We start from the raw sequence: 18934 nt of genomic DNA on the forward strand, positions 1-18934 counted from the left end.
GGCTGGCAAGCTGACCCCCTGCCCTTACTCTCCAGGTACAAGATGGTCATCGAAGCCTGCTCCCTGCAGCCGGACATAGACATCCTGCCCCACGGAGACCAGACTCAGATTGGGGAACGGGTTAGTGGCAGCCCCCAGCCCTGCTCGTGTTTACCCGTGTTCCCACTGTCCCCTGAGGTCCTTCTTAGGAAGAATGAATGAGGAAACTGGACAAAGGAAAGGGCTGAGAGCTTCCAGTAGTGTGAAATTGTGATGACCATTGTCCTGAATTGTGTGACGTCTCCTGGTGAGACATAAAGAAATCTCTGTTCACACCAGATAGGGCACCAACCACAGGTCAAAAACCAGTTCCATCCAAGCCTGTCTTAGCGAGCCTGTGAGACTATTGGAGTGAATTAAGGAAGTATGAGTGGCTCAAAGGCAGCTGTACCACCCAAGCCCACTCCAGCATGGGTGATAACCCACAAAAGCTGCTCTCCTGCAGCATCCTGCACAACCTGCACAACTTACTGCAGTGCGGCCAGTTGAGTCTCTCCTCTGTAGCAATTGCTTCTGCTGTTACAGCCTTGGGTCTTGTAAGTTTCAGGAGCTTTCTGAACCTTGTGAGTCTTCCTTACTTCCTGAATACCATAAGGTTCCTTAGTTCCCTGAGTCTTAAAAGTCTCCTTTCTCCATCCAGGAGAGAATGCTTCAGTTTGGAGGGATATTTACACAGCACCCTGGCTGATGGGAGAGGTCAGCCATCCCAATCTGGGGGTGACTCCATCTCCTCATAGAGCCCCGAGCGCACAGTGGGAGCCTGAAGGGCTGAGGGCATGATCTTCTCCTCTCCTTTGACGGCAGGGTATCAACTTGTCTGGTGGTCAGCGTCAGCGGATCAGTGTGGCCCGGGCACTCTACCAGCACACCAATGTTGTCTTCCTGGTGAGTGTTCCAGCTGATGTTTCCCTTGGGCCCTCGCCTCTGACTGCCTGGTTCCCTGACACTCATCATCATCATCGTCATCAAACAACCTCCCTAACCAGGAACAAACCTCTCCTGCTAGAGATACAAACCTTTATCTTACTTACAAAGAAACTGAGGCAGGCAAGAACAGTGCTGATGACCCATTATGGACTTCCCATTGAGCCTTCCAGTCACTTTGAGAGGAGGCAAGCTGTGGTTAGAGACTACCTCTCTAAAGGACAAAGGGGCAGCCCCAACTGTCAGCATATAAACACACAGAGTATGTGACACCACTTCCCAGCCTGTGCTCAGGTTAGACGCGGCTCGTTAATTACTGAGCTGTTTCTCTGGGGGACTCAAGTTGGCCTCAGACCCTCCTCTACAGAGCACTGTAGCCATCAAACCCGAGATAAAACGTGTCCACCTCATGCTGAGCTCTGTGTCCTGTGCCTTGGTTGATACCGAAGGACCTTAAGACCCAGCCCTTGACCTTGAAGATTTGAAGTTTGATTAGGGAGACACTACATACATGCAGGAAATATAGCTGTTTCAGGGCTAAGCTGTATGACCCAGACCATGAGACATCTGTGATGGAGAGCGTGATCATCAGGGAGGGCTTCCTGGAAGAGAGCCTTGAGTCAATTAAACAAAATGGAAATGGGCCATTTAGATAAAGACAAGCAACCTCGGGTCTCTGGTCCTGGCTTTATTCTGTCCCCCGAGCCCTGAACACACACAGCTCTCCTCACCAGTGATGCTTCATGTGTAAGTCTTAGACCTGACACACACTCAGCAATTTAGGAAGTTCTAGGTCATCCAAGGTGTCACCTGATATTTAAACAGCCGTGAATAAGAGCTCAGTGGCTACTTCCCTCCATTCACTAAGTTCATTGGTAACAGGCACAGGCTCGGGGTATGAGGTCCTGGGGGCCTTGCAGGCAGGGGTGTACAGATGATCAGATCTGGCTTTGCACAGGGTTTTCCATGGGACAGAGAGGATGGGACACAGGAGTTAATGGGGGCACGACACAGAAAGCCTCGTGCTTGGGTGAGTGGTGGGTGGGTGGAAAGCAGTTCACCACACAGAAGGCAGAACAGCGTGTCACACAGAAGGAACAGCTCGGGCAAAGCCTAGGATGACAGCGTCATCCTGGAATGGAGGGAGCTTGGGAAGGACAGGTGAGAAATGGAGCTAAAAAGGGCGGCTGAGCAGACTGGAGAGGCCTGGAGCACTGTACTGAGGAGTCCAGGCTTTGTAGGAGATGGGTAGTCATGGATGGGCTCGGGGCCAGAAGTGAACTGATAAGGTCTGTTTAAGGGTGGTAGGTAAGACATTTGAGCCCCAGAGAAGTTAGGTGGGCAGTCCAAGGCCACAAAGCTAACTGGTGTCAGTCCCTGGATCAGCTTTGATAGAACTCTGGAGACTTCTGCTCACCTCCACCTACTCCCCCCACACCTTCTCTATCATCTTTCTCAGGATGACCCTTTCTCAGCTTTGGATATCCATCTGAGTGACCACCTGATGCAGGCCGGCATCCTTGAGCTGCTCCGGGATGACAAGAGGACAGTGGTCCTGGTGACGCACAAGCTACAGTACCTACCTCATGCAGACTGGGTAGGGACCGCAAGGGAACAGGCCGTGGAGTGGTGTCTGTGTGTGTGCACGTGCGTGCATGAGTACGTGCATGCGTGTGTGTGATCTTCAACAGGATCAGTCATGTGACCCAGCAGCAATGGCTGATGGCCACAGAGCACAAGACACCAGCCCTGGGTGGTTTGGTGTAGGCTAGGAAATACTTATAGTCCAGAAACTTGGTGTCCCCTGGGCCTGCAGACATTCCCTGCCTGGCTTGGTTCCCTTCTGGTGTACCCTAGGCTAGCCTTGCCCAGCCAGCTCCCCTTGGCTGCGGATGCTCCTGTTTAGATGGGAGAGCCGATTCCCCAGGCCGTTGGCCCTCAGGGATGAGCTGAGTGGAGCCTCAGTCAGATGCAGAGGGAAGAGTGGCCGTTGTCCTGCAGACCACCACTCCACAGAACATGGTGTTGGGAACCCCATGCTGACTGACCTCCTCACCCCGTTCCTCAATAGGTAGGACATAGTTACTCTCCATCTCACTGGGAGTCACTTAATGGTAAGATAAAGATAAAGACCACCTGCCTACTCCTATAGCAAAATTTTCCTGGACAGCAGCCACAATCTGAGACCCTCTCTGAGCTTCAAGTTTGAGCCATTATATAGGCCTGTTAATTAATTTCTCTCTAAATAAACCTTCCTTGTGGAATGAGAGCCTCCTCCACTATGAAAAAGACACACACACAAAAAAAAGTCTGAAAGCTATTAAAACAGGCAAAACGGCTTCAGAAAGCAACATGATGTGGTTGAGAACAATCCTGAGTCTGGGAAGGCAGACATGGAGGTGCCTGTTCCTTGAGGTACCTGTGCACAGGACCCCAGTATGGGATGGGTGCCAGTCAAAGCTGGCTCTACTTAATGGTGCCGTTGGGTGCTTCAAATACAGAGTTTGCTGGACTCCAAAAGGGCACAGCCACACCTACTTAGGTTAACAAGCATGCTACTACACGATCGATAGAACCTGCCACCAGGAGCAGCTCAGGATAGCATACAGTTGGCCTGCTCAGCATCTGGAAACTGAGGCTGGTGGGGTCCTGTGGGTACCCTGCCAATCCTGGCCACGGTACACTCATTAGCTCCGCAAAGGCACCCTCTGAGAAAGACGTTTGATATGGGCGGGTTACTAGACTGCACAGTGCGGTGGATCAAGGTGGTCATCCCTCAGTCTCAGACTCCTCTAAGCTAGCCAAACCAATTTTGTGGCTGCCTTGGCAGATCATTGCTATGAAGGACGGCACCATTCAGAGGGAGGGGACACTCAAGGACTTCCAGAGGTCTGAGTGCCAGCTCTTTGAGCATTGGAAGACCCTCATGAACCGGCAAGACCAGGAGCTGGAGAAGGTGAGAATCGGAGGGGGGGGGGCAGGCAGCCGTCCCTAGATAGGTTGACTAGACTCTGAACTCACAGGTGAGACAGGCCTGCCTGTCCTCACCACCCCCAGAAAGTCTCCAAAAGGACAGGTGTAGGGTTGTTTTGAACTTGCTCTACCAGGGCAGAGCTGTCACCTGTGCGGGGACCCAGGACAGAATCAGCTGTGCACAGATGATCAGATGCATTTAGCTGAAAGGCTCCAGAAAACCAACTCAGACTAAACAAAAGAAAAGGTGGGGCTGGTAAGGAATCGTTGGTTCATGAAACCAGAAGGTCCCAGGAGAGCTGTGGCTTCACTCGTCACTGCACTGCCACCAGGATCCTGTTTCCGTCTCTGCCCACTGCTCTCCAGTCAGCCCCAACCTCACAGCAGCATCGCCGTATCAGCAGCCCTGGGCTTCCCTTCTCGTTCATCCAGTCCTGGGCTCGCCCCGATTGGCTCAGTACAGCAGGGTTGGCGGAATGGGAGGGTTAGCCAGGCCAGGGTCAAGTGTCCACCTGAGTTGCTTGCATCCCAGAGGCCAAGAACGGGAGAATCAGGTGTGGTGGTGTGCACCTGTAATCCTAGACTGGGGAGGATGAAGCAGGGAGATGGAGAGTTCAGGGCTGCTGTAGGCTACATAGACTTCTTCACACACACACACACACACACACACACACACACACACGCACGCACGCACACGCACACACAATATCCCCCTCTGAGATAGCGGGGTACTGTTGGTTAATAAAGAGAATAAATTAATTCTGGCAAGATGAGCATGTGTGCGTTTGTCCCCTCCCCGGGGTAGAGACAACCTGTAAGCCAGTCACCGCTAGAGTAGTTGCTCCCGACCTCTCCTTCCCCACGAGCACTCCCTGGAGACACTGGCCAGGCTCCGTCTGTCTTTCAGGAGACAGTCATGGAGAGGAAAGCCTCGGAGCCATCTCAGGGCCTGCCCCGTGCCATGTCCTCCAAAGATGGCTTTCTACTGGATGAGGAAGAGGAGGAAGGTATGGACCACCAGCCTGGGAGTGCAGTTAACACCCACAATGAGTTACTTCCTTTTTGCTGTGTCAAAATCCCTGACAAGAAGCAGCCTTGGAAAGGTTTGTTGAGGCTTGCAGGTCTAGAGCTGTAGTCCGTCACGGCGAGAAAGGCGTGGAGACAGGAGTGAGGCCGACGGCCACATCGTGTCCACAGTCAGGAAGCAGAAAGCCGAGAATGTTCAGCTCGTTCTCTCCTTTTTATTCAGTTTAGGATTGCAGCTCATGGAATGGCACCGCACACAGTGGGCAGGTCTTCCCACCTCCGTTAACCCATTGTAGATAGTCCTCCCAGTTTGCCAAGCGGCTGGTCTTACTGACGATTCTGGTTGACGGTATTAACCGTCACACACAGAGAGACTGAAGCCCAGGGTTCTAGGCATGGTGGGGTGGTGTGCTTTGATTAAGCATCCTTCTTTCTCTACGTGCTTTCCCACCTCTCAGTGGGAATAAGCTGTCCCCTGGTTCACCTGCAGAGGGTTGTGATCTGGGAAGCTACAGGGTGGGTTCTCTCGACCTACAGAGGAGGCGGCCGAGAGCGAGGAAGACGACAACTTATCATCGGTGCTGCATCAGCGAGCGAAGATCCCGTGGCGAGCCTGCACCAAGTATTTGTCCTCGGCTGGCATTCTGCTCCTGTCCCTGCTCGTCTTCTCCCAGCTCTTCAAGCACATGGTCTTGGTGGCCATCGATTATTGGCTGGCCAAGTGGACTGACAGCGCCCTGGTCCTGAGCCCTGCTGCCAGGAACTGTTCCCTCAGCCAGGTAGGACCGCAGCCGCCAGCAGGGCTGACAGGGAGGAGGAGGAGGGAGGGCGGAGCCCACATACAGCCCCGGGACCCTCTCACTCTCCCCCCACTTAGGAATGTGCCCTGGACCAATCTGTCTATGCCATGGTCTTCACCGTGCTGTGCAGCCTGGGCATCGTGCTGTGCCTTGTCACCTCTGTCACTGTGGAGTGGACGGGACTGAAGGTGGCCAAGAGACTACACCGCAGCCTGCTCAACCGCATCATCCTGGCCCCTATGAGGTACACCAGACTACGCCAGGGCAGGTCACTATCCAAAATCCCCCATCTGCAAGATGAGCACAGGTGACCTCTGTCACAGGCTTGTGGGGTCAGTGTGTGTAGAAGTGTCCTTATGAACGAAGCAGGGAGAATTGACATTTAATCAGCTGACCCTGTGAGTATTTTAAGTGATTGGCTCACCCGATGGTCACATCAGCCTTCCACATGAGCATCTGCAGGTTTCGGGTAAAGGTTAATTCCCTTCCCTAGGTGGTGTAATCTGTCCATCTCAGCCCACAGGCTCCTCAGTCTCTCCCCGCCCCCCGCAGCCTGCATTTTCTAGCACTGGGAGCAGGATTAGATGTTCAAATTGCCCTAATGAGATGGAGCGGAACCCTAAACGCGGCAGGTGTTGAGATGACATCACACCTGATTGGCCGGCACCGCGTGGGCGGAGTGGTTACCTGGTCTCATGGCTTCCGGAGCTCCGGTACCCTCCTTCCTAGCTGCCCCTGCCTGGCTACACTTGCACTCCCGGCTCTGCCTGTCTGGGGCCTGTGGACGTGGCAGCCTTGTGGGCTTATCCTCTGTTCGCCCCCAGTCGGAAGTTTAGAAGCTCCCTGGTTGGGTTGGGCCAACTCTAGGTCACAGCCAGAGTGCTGACAGCCAGCGTAGCCTCTCACCGCCAGCCAGCTGACAGGCTGTCCCCAGGGACCTCTTCTCCTGGGAGAGGACTCTGTGTCCCGAGGGAACGGTGGCCAAGTGAGTCAGGCCGAGGAGGGTATCAGCGATCACCTGTAGGTGAGGGAGGCGAAATAAAAGCCAACACCATTTTGAGAAGCTGTAGGAATTCTCAAGGACAGAAGCCAGATATTTGCAGACCCACAAAGGCAACTGCTCCTAGGAAACCAGACCCACAGAAGGTTCTAGAGACATTTCAGTCAAATAGCTGCCCTCGTCCCATGAACAAACTAAATCCACAAATAATGGTTCTGCTTGTCTCTTAGGTTCTTTGAGACCACACCCCTGGGGAGTATCCTCAACAGATTTTCATCTGACTGTAACACCATTGACCAGGTACTGACTGTGCATGCTTTCTCTGGGACCCGGGGAGGCTTTTCCTCTCAGATGCTGGCCTCTGCACAGATGATCAGAGCCCAGTGTCCCTGTGTGGGGAGCCCAGTGTCCCTATCTGACGGACACTGCCCCGGGGTCTGGGGCCTCCCTGGAGAGCTTCGTAAGTCTGAAGGGAAACCAGGTCTTTCTGGCTTCCATTCAGGATTCCCCTAGCTCATTCAGAAAGGTTCCAGGATATTCTCAGTATTCACTCGGGTCAGACTATCTCCTTTGTTGACTTATCTCACTGGATGGTGAGAACGCAGAGTCTTGAGTGCTGCTCTCAGAGAGCTTGCAAGGGTAGCTGGACAGATACACTATGAGCCCGCAACCAAATCAGAGACAGACATGGCGGCACACCGTTTAATACAGAAATGTCCCCGCTGTCCCCCGCCTCCGCAGCACATCCCATCCACGCTGGAGTGTCTGAGCCGGTCCACCCTGCTCTGTGTCTCTGCCCTGGCTGTCATCTCCTACGTCACGCCCGTGTTCCTCGTGGCCCTCTTACCTCTGGCTGTCGTATGCTACTTCATCCAGAAGTACTTCCGAGTGGCATCCAGGTGACAGCAGCATTCCTAGTCTGGCGGGGGGAGGTGTGGGGACAGGGACAGGAGGTCCTTTACGGTGGCGGTTTGGGACCCTCGCCAGAACCATCATCATAAAAGTGATAGAGACGTGTTTTCCCAGAGTCGGAAACAGAAATAGCCAATAGGAATGGAGGAAATACCTCTCCTAGCATACCATCTGTCAGCATACGCTCCGCAGTTCGTATCTCAATTGTTTCCCTGGGAGATGTGGTCAGGAATGGAATTGCTGGGGCCGGGTAAATGCACATTTATGCTCTTCATTCATTTGTCCCAAATGCTCCCCGTGAGAACCGTGCGGTCCCAGGGGCCATGCTGACTTAGAAATCAGGCTGGTCTCTGATGGGGGACCTGTGATGGGCTGGGGCTCTTGCAGGCACTCTCATGGGTCACATCAGCCCTTGTGAGGTTAGGACACACCACACACATACACACGCCCATCTTTCTTACTCAGAGTATTCTAGAATATCTCTAGAGAGTTCTTCCTCAGAGTGATTCTGTTAAACTCATTGATTCAAAAAATTAGAATGAAAACTGAAAAGGCCCTCTAGGCCACAATTACTCACACTGCCGATTACAACCATCATTGAATCAATATCCTGATTCATAATTAGCGTGTTAAAAACAGTGAGGTAGAGCAGTGAGGTAGATTAGGAGAGAGATGATAAGAGCACCTGACTGCCATGCTCCAGGCATTGGGTTTCATTCCCAATGCCATAAAAAATGTGTAAGCATATGTATGTATACGTGTTTGCAGACACATTCATGCATATGTCTATGTGCATTCTGTTTTGAACTATAACATAATTATCAGACAATATTTATAACATCTCTGTGAATCCTTTGCTTTGGTCATGTAAGCATGTATACTTACTTGTGATACAAGGTGTACTTTTTTTACTTCAGGCAATGTTCATAAAAGTTAAGTACTTTTCCCAAGTGCATATCGTTGATAAGAAACAAGAGTCAAAATACTGCTTGGCAACAATAATCATTATGTTTAAATGCATTTTTTACCCTAATCACTTGCCCATAAGAATGGCTTTGTGTCTGAATGGCCCAGAACTCCTGACCACCCAGGGGGGACATTCTGCATCGGCATTAGCAAAATGACAGTGTCTCTCTAAACATCATACCGCACTGTGCATTTCAGGTGTTCCACACGCTATAGCACAAGCTGCCCCACAGAGTTCACCTCTCTGCCGAGGAAGACATGTTCGCCCCGTTCCTGATGCCTGGCTCTTGAAACAGTGTCTAGGGAAGCTGCTTCTTGGGTCCCAGCTGGCCCACCTGGCACGTGATGCCTGGCCATAGGGAGCAGGAGGCCCCTTGTTGCCATGGAGACCGCTAGCCTCCACTCCCCACCCAGGAACTAACTATTTAGATCCTTGCCCAGGATGCCCTGGGGCCTGTTGTGGTTCTTGGGAAACAAGGAATTGAGGCAGTCAAATCTGGCCTCTATTCCTTTGGCCAGCTGCCCCATATTCAGGGTGTCCACCTGTGAAGTGGAATCGGCACCTTCGCCCCCAGGTCAGTGCCCGGGTGATGGGACCTGGGCTTCGAGGGCTCTGTTGAAGCACTCTGCACGAACCTCTTTGTTGTCCACAGTAGCATGATGGGGCCATCCCACTCTCAGCAAGTGAGAAACTGAGGCTGAAAGAGACGAGGCTGCCCAGCCTGGCGGCCGTAGCTGCACCCCTGCCGAGGCTGGGTGCACACTGCCCCTCTCACCACCCACTGTCGTCCGTCACAGGGACCTGCAGCAGCTGGATGACACGACGCAGCTCCCTCTACTCTCCCACTTCGCTGAAACTGTGGAAGGACTCACCACCATCCGTGCCTTCAGGTACAAGCCCAGAGGCCCCCCAACGCAGGAGTGGGGTGGGGTTGACCTCGGGGTCACGGGTCGTGAGACTCAAGTCGAAGGACCCTACTTAGGAATGCCCAGAGCATACCCGTCTAAATCACACCTTAGGCCTTGGGCAATGTCCCTTAGCAGGAACAGGCCGTGTGGACTCCAGTGTAGAATCCCAGCCTTGCAGACAAGGCCTCTGTACGCAGGCAGGACCTGACTAAGCAGCTGGGGGCGAATCTGGCCACACTGCAAAGGCCCTCACACCTGGAGCCAGCCCCGAGGCCCTGTGTTCTGCCACCAGACACCGCGCTGAGTGCCACGTCTGTCCACGCGGCACTGTGACCCTCAGTGCTGAGCGGGATGGGGAAACTGAGACACGAGCAGTCACCTGACCTCTCCGGGAAATGCCCCCACGAAGCCCGGCTTTGAGCCCACTCACCGTCTGACACACGGAGCCCCACTGGTGCCGGACCGGTGCCAGGCACTGGAAATGTGTCCCGTGGGCTGCAGCCCCAGAGGCATTTACAGTCCCCGCAGGCCACGTGACCACTGCTCTACCAGACATGGGGGCGCAGGCTTTGGGAGCACTGAAGGAATGGGCTAGGGAAGGATCTTAGAGGAGCCGTTACCGGACTGTGACTTGGGACAGGCGAGAGTTCGCCCACCCACGGGAATTGCCTGAAAGTTCAGGGTCCCTGGCACCGCCTCGCCACACTGAGTGGTGGGAGCATCTGAGGCTCTCAGGGAACAGAGAAGACCCTTGTTCCTCACTACCAAGCAGTGGTTGGGTCTCCTGGAGCCTCTGTCCCCTCTCCCAGCCAGACCAGAGACCCCTGGCCACACAGCTTGGCCCTCATCTCGGAGCCTAACCCAGAGGGTGACAACAGGCTATTTTTAGAACAGCACAGCTGCATGACAATAACCATGTGACACTAAGCCCTGTGCCAGGAGCAACCCTAGGACTTAAGGGTCCAAGACCTTCATCTCTTCCCCTCCCAGTATGTCCAAGATCCGCCCCAGGTGGGGTGCCCCGGGCTTTTGCTCCTGAGACAAGTGGGACTGTGGGAATTCACCTCTCAGATGTCGTCTGAGGAGAGCAGAACAGAGCTGTGCCCTAGCCCAGGCTGCATTCCCTGGATACCCCCCACCCCTCACAAGCCTGCGCACAGAAGCCCCAAAGTCCTCCACAGGGCTCCAGACTCGACTCCCAGCCAAGTTGCTTCACCTTTGGGTCTAGCCTCGGCTCTAAGTTTTAAAATTGGTGTCCAGAAGCCCTTGGACTGAGCTCTGGCACCACAGACTGGCTTTAATAAGTGGACTAGACTTCTGAACAGATTCCAGCACTGTCACAGCCTCAGACCAAGGCCAGGGCACGGACTGAGCCTGTGGCCAGCCACGGACCTGCTGCCCGGTCCACACTCTGCTCATCGTGCTGAACTGATTCCTGATTTTGAACTGAAGACTTTTAATCACTGATGTATGTGCCTAATTTGCTGGCTGTAGCCCACAAGCCTACCCCGGTGGACGCTAACTAGCATAACTTCACACTGGTGGACGCTAACTAGCATAACTTCACACTGGTGGAGAGCCAAGGGCTAAACACTGCACTAACAGGCAGCCTCACAATAGCCACGTGACTTAGGTGTGGACTTAAAACCCAGGCTGCTCTGCCCTGGGCGGTGGTGTCAAGACAGCTTTTCATTGTTTGTCATCAAATAAGCACTTCTTGGGCCCACCATGCAAAAGCCAAGTCTGGAGGAAGTGACTGAGAAGCCCAGTCCAGCTCCCTCCCTCAGAGGAGGCAGGTCCGTACAGAGTGGTGCAGGCTGGGACAGGGCCAGCAGCGTTTCCACAGTGCCCTGCACTGGGCTTGCTGTGACCCAGAGGCCTGCAGGCCATGTTGAACATCAATGTCCCCGAGATGAAGAAATCTTGATTCTATTCTGATGCTCATGGGGTTTGGAGGCCAGTCTGCGTTTACACTGCTGTGGAGCTCTTTCCCAGTCCTGAGGCACAGCTGCACCTGCCTCGATTTCCCTGTCATGCACACAGGCCCTCAGACCCCCATTCACTCCTCCTCACCTTCTCTCGGCACACAAAAAAAAAAAAAAAAAAAAAAAAAAAAAAAAAAAACATGCACACACACATGCACACACACACACACACACACACACACACACACATGCACACAACATCAACATGCGCTTCCTCAAATCCTTCTCGTGCCAAGATTCACACTCACCTCAGACCTGTCACCCACCCACACATATCCACACTTGGCTGTGCAATGCACACTCCCCCACCCCTCAGAGGTGCACTTTATCATCCTCAGATGCATGTCCTCTGCCCGGAGATAATTCCAGTAGAACAAACAGTTTCGGGAGTAAACGCATGTCCAACAAGGCATGGGGGCCCCTCTGACTCTCTGAGTTTGGTTGTCAAGATGGCTCTTCATGGTCCCTTTGCTCATCATTAAACAAGTACTTCTAGGTCTGAAGGAGGTGGCCACTGGGGGAAGGGAGGAGCCAGGGAAGGTGTCTCTGAGGAGAGAGCAGTTAAGGTCAGGCCTGAGAGTTGAGAAGGGACCAGATTTGTAAAGATCAAGAGAGAAAGCTTCCAGGTGATAAAAGGAACATGAGCCAAAGCTTGGGGTGGGAGATGTTGCCATGAACCCTGACCAGGCCGAGGGGCCTGCTGCGTAGGGGCGGCAGGAGATAAAGCTGACTATGACTGGCCCCTGCCCAGGAGGAGGTGCTTCTCAATCCTGGATGCCATTGATGTTCTCTGTGATTTTGAAAGAATAAGCTGTCTACCCGTAGAGAGAAATACAGGACACCTGTTAGGGATCTGACGCGCTCCGGTGGGCCAGAAGCAGGAGAGAGGTGGACAGAGGCAGGGACCGCATGTGAGGTCCACCTAAGAGCTGGCCTGTTCGGGACTGCGGAGATCCCTCTGTAAGCGAGGAGAGTCCCCACCTGGTTCCGTCACATCTTGTTCACCCTCCAGGTATGAGGCCCGGTTCCAGCAGAAGCTTCTAGAATATACTGACTCCAACAACATCGCCTCCCTCTTCCTCACGGCAGCCAACAGGTGGCTGGAAGTCCGCATGGCAAGTGCCGTCCCACCTGGGACTGGGACTGGGGTTCTGTTAGGGATGTGGAGCTGGAACAAGGGGCAGACACAGATGAAGAGTAGAAGAGGGGTAGCTGATAGTGGGGACCCAGAGCCTTCCTGTTCTCCAGCCCTGGTGGTCCTCCCCGGCTAACCTGTATCTTCACCCCGAGTATCCCAGAGGAGTTCCGGGAACAGGGGCAGTGGAAGCGTGCAAGATGTAGACATTAAGAACAGTGGAGGTTGGGACAGGAGATGGAGCTCGCTTAGGAGCGTGCTTGCCTAAGTATGCACAAAGCCCTGGGTTCAATCCCACACCATGTTTGTACTCCCAGCACTCTGGGGATAGCGGCTGAAGGCCACAAAGTCTGAGGCCCACCTGTGTGCTGTAAGATCCTGTCAGAAGGGGGGTGGCTGGCAAGTGTGTGCCTTCAGGGGGCCATGTGACGGCACAGGTGAAGGCTCATTAGGGCCGGTGGCGAGACACGCTTCCTCAGGAAGTAAGGTGCATAGCGTAGCCTTGGAGCGAACATCGGCTCCAGGGCCTCAGTTTCCACCAGCTCCTCGTGTGTCTGCATCTGTATCTGAGATCTGTGTATCTCGGGCTGGCTGACTGCTTATCTGCCCCAAGGGGGAGGCAGAATGAGGCACCCGTGGCTTTGACCCACAACAGCCCAGGCCAGCTGCTGTCCTTCCTCAGGAGTACATTGGAGCATGCGTGGTGCTCATCGCGGCTGCCACCTCCATCTCCAACTCGCTGCACAGGGAGCTCTCTGCCGGCCTGGTGGGCCTGGGCCTCACCTATGCCTTGATGGTGAGTGGCAGTGGCCTGGGCCACCCAGGGCCCGTCTCACTGGATTGGGAGAGATGGCGGACACCGGCTCTAGGCTTGCTTGGAGGGTTGGTGGGTGGGGAGCCGTTGGCTTCGTAACCTCTCATGGCTCCAGGATGCCACTGTGCTCAGGCAGTTGGTGGGCAGCACCAGGCTTCCAGGGGCTCCTCATCCTCCTCAGAGTAAGGAGAGTCATCTGGGAGGCCAAGGGGAAGATGGCGACCACTGAGCCGCTGTGACCAGCTGGCCCCCCGTAGGTCTCCAACTACCTCAACTGGATGGTGAGGAACCTGGCGGACATGGAGATCCAGCTGGGGGCCGTGAAGCGGATCCACGCACTCCTGAAAACCGAGGCAGAGAACTATGAGGGGCTCCTGGGTGAGAGCCCGCAGAGACTATCCCCGGAGTGGGGAGGTGGCCTTTCTGGGCGTTAGAAGTGGCCTGCGCCTGGTGGCTGACCCCCAGCCTGTCCCTCAGCACCGTCGTTGATCCCCAAGAACTGGCCAGACCAAGGGAAGATCCAAATCCAGAACCTGAGCGTGCGCTATGACAGCTCCCTGAAACCTGTGCTGAAGCACGTGAATGCCCTCATCTCCCCAGGACAGAAGGTCAGCTGGGGTGGGAGCCCACGGGCCGGCAACAGTTCCCACCCTCAGGCCCCACCCACCCAGAAGGGGCTTTGTCAGGCCGCTTCCCTGCAGGGGACCGTGGCGCTCTCTGCTGCATTCATTCCCTGGAGCTCCAGGGCAGAGGTCTCCAGCAGAGAGAGAGGCTGTGCGGCACTGTCCAGCACTCTGAATCCTGTGCTCACACCCCTCCTCACAGCCCACCTCTGGCCCCCCCCTCTCCTCTGTCTTTGTCTCTCCGGCCCTCTTGGTGTCCTTTTGTTTTACGGTCATTGCCTTGGGCTGTGTCTCTGTCCCTGCCTGTCTCTTCCCCACGGGCCTTTGGTACCTGTGCACACCCCAGGGCCACAGCGCTGTGACCTCCACACCAGCACACACCCCAGGGCCACAGCGCTGTGACCTCCACTCCAGTACACACCCCAGGGCCACAGCGCTGTGACCTCCACACCAGCACACACCCCAGGGCCACAGGGCTGTGACCTCCCACACCACACACACCCCAGGGCCACAGCGCTGTGACCTCCCACACCAGCACACACCCCAGGGCCACAGCGCTGTGACCTCCACATCCAGCACACACCCCAGGGCCACAGCGCTGTGACCTCCACTCCAGCACACACCCCAGGGCCACAGCGCTGTGACCTCCACACCAGTACACACCCACCGCCCCCACACCAGCACACCCCAGGGCCACAGCGCTGTGACCTCCACCCAGCACACCCCCCCCCTGGACCTCCACCCAGCACACCCCCAGGGCCACAGCGCTGTGACCTCCACACCAGCACACACCCCAGGCCCGCGCTGTGACCTCCACACCAGCACACACCCCCCACAGCGCGTGACCTCCACACCGCCACACCCCAGGCCACAGCGCTGTGACCTCCACACCAGTACACACCCCAGGGCCACAGCGCTGTGACCTCCACACCAGTACACACCCCAGGGCCTTAGTGCTGTGACCTCCACACCAGTACACACCCCAGGGCCACAGCGCTGTGACCTCCACACCAGTACACACCCCAGGGCCACAGCGCTGTGACCTCCACTCCAGTACACACCCCAAGGCCACAGCGCTGTGACCTCCCACACCTGTGCACCCTCCCCCATGGTCACAGCACTGTGACCTGCGCCAGTACACACTCCAGGGCCACAGGGTGCATCTGCTTCTCTGCTTCCAGATTGGAATCTGCGGCCGCACAGGCAGCGGGAAGTCCTCCTTCTCCCTGGCCTTTTTCCGAATGGTGGATATGTTTGAAGGTGATTTGTGTGTTAGCTGCCACGCATGTACATATGTGCCCATAGCCACCGGGCAAGACCTCAGCCCTGGCCTCTGGTTGGGAATGTCACAGGAAACCCCGTGACCGTCATTGCGTGTCTGTATCCTCGCTGGGATCGTGTCCCAGCACCACTCCCACCCTGGTGGCACTTGACCTATGACATCATCACCACACAGGGCGCATCATCATCGACGGCATCGACATCGCCAAGCTGCCGCTGCACACACTCCGCTCTCGCCTGTCCATCATCCTACAGGACCCCGTCCTCTTCAGTGGCACCATCAGGTGAGAGCCTGCCCTCTCCGCCCAGCCCCAGGCCAGCTTTGGGCACAGATGGGAGGTTCCAGGGGAAGGTCACCTGCGCAGCCTTCTTCGTTAGGTTTGAGCGGGCGCTTGTGGGCCCCGCGCCAGCTCTTCCGAGGGCTCCACTGGCTGCCGCCTCCTCGGTGCGCCCTTCCCAGCACTAGGCTGTCGGTCACTGCGCTTCCACCGGCCCTGCCCTGTGGGTGGAGGCAGAACCCTGCTCCCTGAGGGCTCGCTCTGCCTCCCCCCAGGTTCAACCTGGACCCAGAGAAGAAATGCTCAGACAGCACCCTGTGGGAGGCTCTGGAGATCGCCCAGCTGAAGCTGGTGGTGAAGGCGCTGCCGGGAGGCCTGGGTGACTGATCCTCACACCAGATGGGTTTGGCGGGGCAGACTTCCCACCCGTAGCGAAGACGAGCCCCGAGTGTGGAGCCCCAAATCTAGCTAGAACTCAGTGACCATGTAGTCTCGCCTTTCACCATGCAGGGTTCAGAGGTCAGACAGTTTGCCTCTGGTTGCACAACTCACCTAGCTCAGAGTCTGGCACAGAGGGACATTCAGGGTCCCTGGGAGATAGATTGCAAGTCCCCCACACCACAGTGTATCTTCAGGCCTGTCCCGGGGGAGTCACAGTGGACACAGTTACAAGACAGTCATCGTACAGCCTATGGGGAAGATGCTGCTCCAGTCCAGGGTCAGTCAGCCATGGGGTAGGCATGGGGGTGCTAGACAAGCTTTGACATCACTGGTTCATCCTCTGACCCTGGCTTCACCAGGATTGCCCAGGGCCCCAGAAGTGCACAGCCCCAGGATGGCCACCGCATGTTGTATCCATGCAAATGGGAGCCCTGTTGTATCAGATCCATCCTTCCTGCACACACACTGACACAACCACACGTGGGTCATGTGCGTCTACCCACTTACAACTCACAAGGCACGGACATACTCTACTCACAGCCGGAAGTAACTCGGCCTGCCCCTCCTGTGTCTGCTTCCAGATGCCATCATCACAGAAGGCGGGGAGAATTTTAGCCAGGGCCAGAGGCAGCTGTTCTGCCTGGCCCGGGCCTTTGTGAGGAAGACGAGCATCTTCATCATGGACGAAGCAACTGCCTCCATCGACATGGCTACGGTGGGTCCTGGGACGGCAGGTCAGGGAGCAGCTGGCATAGAGTGGTCTTAAGCCTCAGGTTGGCAGTCACATCAAGGGTTGTGTGGCAAAGGCAAGTCCTGCCCTTGAGTGTTGAGAGCCCAGTCAGTCCTCTGGGACTACGGCCAGAGAGAAGCTGGGCGTAGAGCTAGGAGCTGGGGTGGATGGGAGCTGGACCCGTGTTCCCAGAACCATCCCCAGCCCCATCCACGGAGCAGATGAGCCACCACCAGCTACCTCCCTCCCCCGGACAGGAAAACATCCTCCAGAAGGTGGTGATGACGGCCTTCGCAGACCGCACGGTGGTCACCATCGCGGTAAGGGGCCATTGATAGTGTGTGGAGGAAAGCTCGCCTCTGGGACCAGCGGACTGATTCCTGTAGGCAGGAAAAGGTCCGAGGGTGCTCACGGCAGGGAGTCTAGAGGGTGCCAGGAGGGCAGAGCAGAATTTTGAGGTGTCTAGAGAGTTACACCTTACTTGCCTCATGACTTGCCCCTATTTCTCTGGATTCCAAGATACATCCTTCCCTAAAACCCTGTGGGCTAGGCTGGGGGCTGCTTCTCATTGAAAGTGGGAGCCTGGGGAGAGAGTCCATAAATCTTGAAGTCTGGAGGCGGGGGCAGAGCTAAGGCTTGTTAGATGGTAGAGGCCTTGGACCCCAGCCACCCCAGGTTGGAACCGGCACCTCAGACAGGACACAGCCGGACTGTGAAGAATGCTTTCCTGCAGATGCGGAGCCAGTCCCCAGCACTGCAGAAGTGGGGTGTGGTGGTGGCCCTGTAATCCTGGCACTCGGGAAGGGCAAGCAAAGTTAGCCTCCAGTCTGTCAGGGCTCCAAGAAAAGAGAAGTGGAGAGGGCAGAGGCGCGAATCTCCTCCAGGCTCGGCGAGCACAGGGCTCCTCGGCCTTCCTGCCACCACACTAAGCAGCCCCTCCTGCCCACCCAGCACCGTGTGCACACCATCCTAAGCGCAGACCTGGTGATGGTCCTGAAGAGGGGTGCTATCCTGGAGTTTGACAAGCCGGAGACGCTTCTCAGCCAGAAGGACAGCGTGTTCGCCTCCTTTGTCCGTGCGGACAAGTGACTTGCCGGCCCCAAAGTGCCTCCCCACACATCTCTTGCTTGCCTAGGATTTCTAACTGTAAATCACTTGTAAATAAATTAATTCTTTGCTACTGGAGGCCCTGGCTCTGTGGAAGGGGCAGCGATGCCCCGTGGGTGCAGGGAACCAGCCTGCCTTTGGAACCAAGCAAACGTGACGATGCAAAACCGTGTTCCTGACCTGTGGCGGTCAGCCCAGCTGCCGTAACAAAATGCCATAGTCTGGGTGGCTTTTCACAGCAAAAATGTATTTCTCCCTGTCCTGGAGGCTGAGAGTCAAAATCAAGGTGTTGGCTGCTTTGGTGTTTCCTGGGGCCTCCTTAGCTTTTCCCTGTGCCCTCCCCACCTCTCAGTCCCCCTCCCGCCTCTCCCCACCCCTCTGTGTTTTCCTCTAAGTCACTGGTCATATTGGATTAGCTCCCACTCACACCCTCCCTGCACCTTAATTACCTCCTCATGCGCCCTGGCCCCAAATAAATGTAGCTGGGGACTGCTTCCTATGAATTCAGGGATGGAATTCAGTCCACAGCAAGGGTGGTAATGACTCAGTGACGGCCCCATCAGACAAAGGAGCAGGTCTCCATCCAGCTGGGACTCTTTCCTGCTCACCTGGGTTATAATCGTGGCGTCTGGCACTCAGCATCTCCACTAACAGGAACTCACCATGGCTTAAACAAGAACATGAATTCACTGTGGTATGACTGACCAGAAGTGACCCCGAGGAATGCTACTCCTGGTTTCTGACATCAGGATGGTGCCTCCATTTCTGAATCCCACTTCCTTTCTCTCTGGTGACAGATGGCTGGTCGTAGCTTTAGCTTACATCCTGCCCTGGAGCAACTAGGAGGAAAATTGAGGTGTTCTTTCCCAATACTCCAATAAAATCCTAGAACCGGATCTCAGTGGCCCACCTGGTCATACCCCCACCCCCACCCAGCATTTGGCAGAGGTCTGGAATACTCCACTGGTTAGGCCTGGATCTCATTCCACTA

The 18934-nt window shown here is 55.5% G+C and overlaps 1 protein-coding gene across 2 annotated transcripts in view; it reads left to right on the plus strand.

Moving 5' to 3' along the window:
- The window catches only part of Abcc8 (ATP binding cassette subfamily C member 8), a 73305-nt gene extending 55288 nt beyond the window's left edge, over positions 1-18017 (plus strand). For both annotated transcript variants that reach the window (XM_028880195.1, XM_028880194.2), the window contains exons 20-39: positions 36-120; positions 844-924; positions 2423-2560; positions 3794-3919; positions 4844-4943; positions 5500-5741; positions 5840-6006; positions 6993-7062; positions 7504-7661; positions 9439-9531; positions 12547-12649; positions 13352-13465; positions 13741-13861; positions 13961-14091; positions 15288-15366; positions 15563-15671; positions 15941-16044; positions 16688-16821; positions 17094-17156; positions 17788-18017. In XM_028880195.1, the coding sequence (XP_028736028.1) occupies positions 36-120; positions 844-924; positions 2423-2560; positions 3794-3919; positions 4844-4943; positions 5500-5741; positions 5840-6006; positions 6993-7062; positions 7504-7661; positions 9439-9531; positions 12547-12649; positions 13352-13465; positions 13741-13861; positions 13961-14091; positions 15288-15366; positions 15563-15671; positions 15941-16044; positions 16688-16821; positions 17094-17156; positions 17788-17925 (2356 nt within the window). In that variant the 3' untranslated portion in view covers positions 17926-18017. The remainder of the gene's footprint in view (positions 1-35; positions 121-843; positions 925-2422; positions 2561-3793; positions 3920-4843; positions 4944-5499; positions 5742-5839; positions 6007-6992; positions 7063-7503; positions 7662-9438; positions 9532-12546; positions 12650-13351; positions 13466-13740; positions 13862-13960; positions 14092-15287; positions 15367-15562; positions 15672-15940; positions 16045-16687; positions 16822-17093; positions 17157-17787) is intronic.
- Positions 18018-18934: the final 917 nt, after the last annotated feature.

This window comes from Peromyscus leucopus, chromosome 1, assembly GCF_004664715.2.
Source record: "Peromyscus leucopus breed LL Stock chromosome 1, UCI_PerLeu_2.1, whole genome shotgun sequence".
In the NCBI taxonomy this organism is placed as follows: Eukaryota; Metazoa; Chordata; class Mammalia; order Rodentia; family Cricetidae; genus Peromyscus; species Peromyscus leucopus.